The 6,344-nt window shown below is 40.1% G+C and overlaps 1 protein-coding gene across 5 annotated transcripts in view; it reads left to right on the top strand.

Annotated features, from left to right (window-relative positions):
- SLC44A3 (solute carrier family 44 member 3) overlaps positions 1–3,291 on the top strand; it is a 41,096-nt gene extending 37,805 nt beyond the window's left edge. For all 5 annotated transcript variants that reach the window (XM_023932031.2, XM_023932030.2, XM_023932032.2 and 2 more), the window contains 2 exons: positions 1,726–1,824; positions 3,041–3,291. In XM_023932031.2, coding sequence (XP_023787799.2) covers positions 1,726–1,824; positions 3,041–3,046 — 105 coding nt within the window. In that variant the 3' untranslated portion in view covers positions 3,047–3,291. The remainder of the gene's footprint in view (positions 1–1,725; positions 1,825–3,040) is intronic.
- Positions 3,292–6,344: the final 3,053 nt, after the last annotated feature.

Genomic DNA, 6,344 nt, shown 5'->3' with positions numbered 1-6,344 from the left:
TTTTTCTTTCCCCAAGACCTAGTAATCTGAACCCACAACTCATGCTATTTCCTTTCCAACACCTTAGAACAGGATGGACTCAGCAATACAAGTGCATTAATTTGTAAACTGAAATAGATGGTTCCCTCTGACTCCTGTGTGCTAGCTACAACCTGCTGCCTTCTTTTAGATCATGTTCTGTTAAGTAATTGCTGATTATTTAGGCCTAATTAGATATAGCTTCAATTTATTGTTGGTAATTAAAAGATACAAATAAATAGATGAGCTAGCTGCAGAAATTGATCTATGGGGTGCCCTAAGATTAATGCTTATATTTCTTGTGACTCACTGTACACTGATGAAAAAAACAAGTAGCAGGTCAGGGATCCATTCCCCATCCTATAGAAGCTGTAGTTCTGAAAAAATTTCATGCAAATCTGAATTGCTCTGCTTCATACCTTTACAGACTCTTTTGCCAAAACACTGTCTTCTGTCTCTTGATTAAACTCTTCTTCCTCTGGACAGGTTCTGTATCTTTACCCTGGTAATTACTGTGTTGTATTACCTTCAGTACTTAGCTAATAGTGATGTAGTTCTGTAACTGAAGTCTTTGAATATATGTGTCATCCCTTTCTAATTAAGAGAATATCTGAGTATGAAGATTTTTTTTTTCCTTTTGTGCTATTTTTGACACTTCTGTCTTTTCATTTACAAACTACACAACAGAGAAAAATCTTAGTGATGAAAATGAATAACCAGCAGCCAGAGTAGCTCATATGACACAAATGTTCTGGATGGATTTCTTCAGGACAATGTCAGAACTGTTTTGGAGTTTTGGTTTTTATTTATTTTTTTAATGCTTCTGTTAGAGTTTCTGTAATATTCATAGAATTTTGTTGAGAACAACAACAGCAGCACAACAAAAAGGCAGCCTAAATATAGGCTTAACCCTTTGTACAGAAGAAAGCAGATATATATTCTTTGGCTTTGGTTCAGAATAGTACTTAAGCACATTGCCTGGCTAGGAATATGAAACCGAATGGAAAACGCTGAAGCCTTGACCTCTGTTCTTCCCTCTCTGTTTTGCCAAATTCTAAAGCACTTCTTAAGCCAATTTTCCTTCATGAAACAGAGGCTCTCCTTTCTCCACTTCCAAACTTTGTGGTAGTTTCTCTTTAACTCTGGTCTTAATTCTGTGTAATTAGCCATGCCCTAGAGCTGTGGGTGAAAAGAGGATTTCCCACAGGGACAAAGGAGTCTTCCAAGCAGGACAGGCTCTGTACCCTTCTATGGAAAAACTGTGGGCAGCACATCCAAACTCCTCCTCATTGTATGATCAAGAGAAGTTTGCTAACACAGACAAGAATTTGGAGTTTCCCAACACATGAAGGCATTTGACTTGTCTGTGTTACAGTCAGGTTACAAACATCCCGGGGGTGGAAGGGAGGCTTTGTGGCCCTCAGGACAATATGCAGCAGTGGGTGGAGAGCCGGGGGAGGGATTTCATACAGCCAGAATCCTCATTCCTGCAGTAGGAGATGTAACAGAGGTTCTTGATTCATCCTTCTCAGCTGCATTCATCACTTTTGCTGCCTCTGCAGTCCCTCCCAGTATCACTCAATGTCATCCAGCCAGGAATCAGCTACAGTTTCTTAGCCCTGGGCTAATTATCTTCCTCTACCAGGTAATTTTATTAGCATAATGGTTTCCTTTCTCAAACAATCTCACCCTGGTTTTTGCTTGTAGACCTTTGTGAGTCAGAGTAACAAGTTAACAGAAGGGCGAGAACACAGAAACACAAGACCATTCCAGGATAATGAAGATGGGACAGAGCTCCAGCCTATGGTGAGACAGGAGCATGGGATATGTATTTACCTGCCAGCTAATGTGTTTGCCTTTATGTTCCAAGAAGAAGGGATGGAGGTTATCACGTATCTCCTGGCATCTCACAGCAACCTACATACTGTATCCAGTTCCCTGTTTTCCTCTTCTATTGCTTTCCCTCCTCAGGAAACCCTCTGCTACTGCAAAATGGATGGACCAAATAATTCCTCTCTTTTTTCTTCACTTTTCCCATTGTGTCCAGCAGAAGCAGAGGATGTTTGTTCAGTGCCAAGGGGGTGGGGGATAAATAATATTCAGATAGTATTTCATGTACCTGCTGTATCAAAGTCAGAAGAATGGTAGGCTGCTTAGTTTCATGCCAGAACTGCTGAAGTTCCAGACCTCTAAGACAGAGCTAAGAGAAGTTTCCTCTCCCCCTTACCCCCCTTTATTTCCTTATTTTTCTTTTTCCTTTTCTTTTTCTTTTCCTTTTCTTTTTCTTTTCTAGTTTTTTTTCCCTCTCCTTTCTTTCCCTTTCATTCCCTTTCTTTCCCTTTCCTTTCTTTTCCTTTCTTATCAATACATATATTTATTTACTCTGTTTAATGATGGAGTAACAAAGCTGAGGTGCCAGAAGGGAGTGTTTCCCCACACCCAGGCTTGGGAAAGTCCTCAGAGTCAACTGACATCTGAAAAAATACTGCAAATTGCCCAACCTGAGAAGCTGCCCCAGCAAGTTCAGAATCAGGGCTGATTTTCCCCAAGCATTGTGGTGGCCAGGCTAGGGCTGCTAGAGAAAGATTCTGCAGGAACCACTCCTCTGGCACCCATGCTTGCTGGGCACTGCTGCAAGTCCTCTGTTGTCACAGCTACTTGCACAAGTGTAACAGATGTTGGTGATTTTTCGTGATCTGCTTTTGAAAGGTACCAGGCTCTAGCAAGCTCTCACACAATCCTGTGGGCATTCTGCTACAGGCAGAGCACTCCTCCAGTTTATTACTACAGTGAGGGATAGTTGTACTAAATTATTTTATTGTTTGCATCTGTTGTTGCATTCTTTGGTATTTTTTTGTCAAGCACAGATACCAGAGGCTGGGTGGGCGTTATTCCCTGCAAGAAGATTGTGGATTTGAGATATCAAAGAACCTTAATTATTTTCCCAGTTTACCCTTATGACATTTAAATGCAGAAACAGAAACAGTGCTACACATTTGACTCCTTTTTTCTCTCTTTGTAGACATGAATGTGAAGAACACCAGGAAGTGTGGAAGCAGAGCAGCAATAGCAAAAATGGTCATATCAATAAAGATTACCAATACCCCAGGACAAAGTATCAGTTCTCTAAATCTGTTGTATCTTCTGCACTGGTAAAATAACACAGTCTGTTTGTATGAATAAAATATTTTGTGTGTCATCACATCTGATTTCTATTCCTACACTTGTTATGATGGTCAGAAAGTTGATAATAAACTCACTCTTTGTAAATTTCTTTGTTGTCAGACTAAATCAGTAAATCAAAAAGGTCATGGACCTAACATGATTTTCCCATGCTTCTCTGGGAATGCTGTGCCAGTCATCCCTAGAAGAGTAAATGCAAAAACATTTGTAGAGGAGGCGCTCTGAGATGACTGTTCTGATTTATTCTGCATATCTGAACAGCGAATTAAGGAACAGACTGAGCTCACTGACGGAAATTACCCTTGATAGAAACTCTCTGTAGTCAAGATAATTAGCAGTTATGAAGTAGGTGTCTTTATTTTAATGATACTCTTTTGGGAATGTATTTTACAAGTTCATATCATTAACTGTCCATCTCCTCTCCAAAGGGCACATGAGAAATAGCTTCCTCTCCTCTCCTCTCCTCTCCTCTCCTCTCCTCTCCTCTCCTCTCCTCTCCTCTCCTCTCCTCTCCTCTCCTCTCCTCTCCTCTCCTCTCCTCTCCTCTCCTCTCCTCTCCTCTCCTCTCCTCTCCTCTCCTCTCCTCTCCTCTCCTCTCCTCTCCTCTCCTCTCCTCTCCTCTCCTCTCCTCTCCTCTCCTCTCTCCTCTCTCCTCTCTCCTCTCTCCTCTCTCCTCTCTCCTCTCTCCTCTCTCCTCTCTCCTCTCTCCTCTCTCCTCTCTCCTCTCTCCTCTCTCCTCTCTCCTCTCGACGGAGACTAAATAACAGGATAGACATGAGTTCAAAATGTTATAAATAATACCTTAGAGAAATGTTAGCTGTAACATGGGTATGAAATATATAATGGAGTAAATGGAGCAACTGTCAGGGCTCTAGTCAGAAGAAAAATGTATATGAAGACACTTTTCAAAAAAACTTTACTTGGCAACAGTCTGTCAGCACTTTCTAGTGAGCAATTTTAAAGCTTGTTTAAACTTTGTACCTGGATCCTTACTGTAGTACACTTCATGGACTCCAGCTTGTTCTGAGTATGGAGTAGTTTTTTATTTTACTCAGTGGTGCATTTTATTCTTTGTTCAAAAGCTCTTTTCAATTTTATTTGAGGAGAGGTTTGTCGTGGGAAAATGATGCCAACCGGGGATTTCAGTAACGTATCAATATAGGAAGTGAGACATCACTGCAGGTAAGTGACTCAGAACTGTCTTAATGGATTGATAAACTCTTGATTAGTCACAGCTTGGAAATTATGTACAGAAGAGCTCATTGATGCCTGAACAAGAAATCTGTTTCATTTAAATACTGTCTGGTCTCCTGCTGTTCAAAGGAGATTAGTTATGTTGAAATACTAAGAAATACTTGCTTTTTATCTATCATTTAATAAATTTCAGTCTACTTTAATATGAACCACTTCAGGAAGTTGTGGAATATAGGATAAATTGTGAAAAATAAAGAAATAGATTAAATACTTTCTGCCTGGTAGGTGAAGCTGATAATGTAGTGGCTGTGACTCACCACCTCTCCTTATTTAAATCTGTACCCTTGGATATTTCTTGTGCTCAGCTTGTGGATGCTGTGGGAACTTCTGAAAAGTCCTGAGTAAGCAATAGCTCTCTAACCCTGAGCAAGTGTGCAGATATGGTACTTACAAAGGCAAAAAACTTTTAGTCTGCCATGGGTTTGCCAAGATTGCTTTCAAGAAGCAGTGTTTTCACAATGTAAACACAGTATTTACCAATTCACAGACCGTAAGAGGTTTGCTTTGAAGCTAAGAAATCCCCCAGTTCTTTTTACACATTTGGGTTATTTTTTTTTTCCTGTTTGTATTTGATACTCACACTGCAAATTTTGGCCTTTGACTCAGGAACTCTGGTGGAAAAAAGGGAGGGAAATTTTTTATCTAAGTATGTCCTTGTATTCAGATAACCTCTAGATGACCTTCAGACATCCCTTCCAATCTCAGCAAGTCTGTGGTTCTGCTCATTGCAATTATGATAGTGTCATTGCCTTCACAGCAGCTCCAGAGTGGAGAAAGGACTCATACACTTCCTACAAATTCTGGGTTAATTTTTAAAGAAGGAAGGTACTGAAAAATGCCAGTTAAGCTGTATTTGAGTGTATTCTGTTTAAGGAATACTGTACTGTCATTAATCCAGAAATTACATTATAAAATAAGTTTTGAGAACTGTGTGTATTTTTAGATAAGACTTCCAAATATATAGCTTTTAATTAAATTTGTACAGAAAGCATAACTTTATAGCTCTCAGTTACAACTCAAGACCTCCCAATCTCACGTACATTGCGCTAGCAATTGTGTCAACAACCTCCAGCTGTAGCATTCCTGTGTGGCAGGAGCCTTCACCTGAGTTAGAGGGATAAGGCACTGCTACAGAAGCTGATGCTATTTAGTGCTTGTTTCTCAGGGCTGTAGTCAGGCAGCTGTGAAGGAGGCTGTATGTAGGCACAGCTCTTGGGAATAGAGCTTCTGATTCTGAGGCTGGGCTAAGCCACTTCCAGTAATTTGAGGTCTGCCCTGCAATGCAGCCCAGAAAGTGTGCACTCATCTTTCCTGCAGCTATGGAAGATTAGACTCAGTAGAATGAAGGGTACTTTTAAAATTATATTCCTTAAAAATAGGAGACAGGGACTACTGGTGTCTGCTAGAACTTTTTCAACCAGAAAATGGCTAAATATTGCAGCCTATTGTTTAAGCTTGATTTTGGTCTTGCTTGGTGTCTACTTCAAACTCAATTCAGTGGTGATTCTGCTGGATCCCTCTGTGGATGAAAGAAAACATGCATACTGACAAGAGCTTGTGTGTTGTTTGTTTCTTCTGTTCAAGTACATAATAAGGGTGTGCAAGAAGTTTAAAGACTAAGTTGTAGATTCAAAAGGAAGGAGGGCATGGCCAGGCTTTCAAAAAGAGATTGCTTTTACCCAAACTATAAAATCAACAAAGCCTTTGCTGTTGATTGTAGAACTGCTTTTTAGCATTCAATACAACACTTCTGAATAATTAAATACTGTTATTTTGAAGGAGGAGAAATAGTATCATTCAGGAAGAGCAGGTCTTAACAGATCTGTTGCTAATAATTCTCTTGCCTCAGATGTAGGGCTTGGACCAGTGACCTCTAGAGAGCCTTTCTA

The sequence above is a fragment of the Cyanistes caeruleus genome, chromosome 9, assembly GCF_971803275.1.
Source record: "Cyanistes caeruleus chromosome 9, bCyaCae1.hap1.1, whole genome shotgun sequence".
Classification (NCBI taxonomy): domain Eukaryota; kingdom Metazoa; phylum Chordata; class Aves; order Passeriformes; family Paridae; genus Cyanistes; species Cyanistes caeruleus.
The sequence above is the reverse complement of the archived record's forward strand: the minus strand, read 5'-3'. Positions and strand labels throughout refer to the sequence as shown.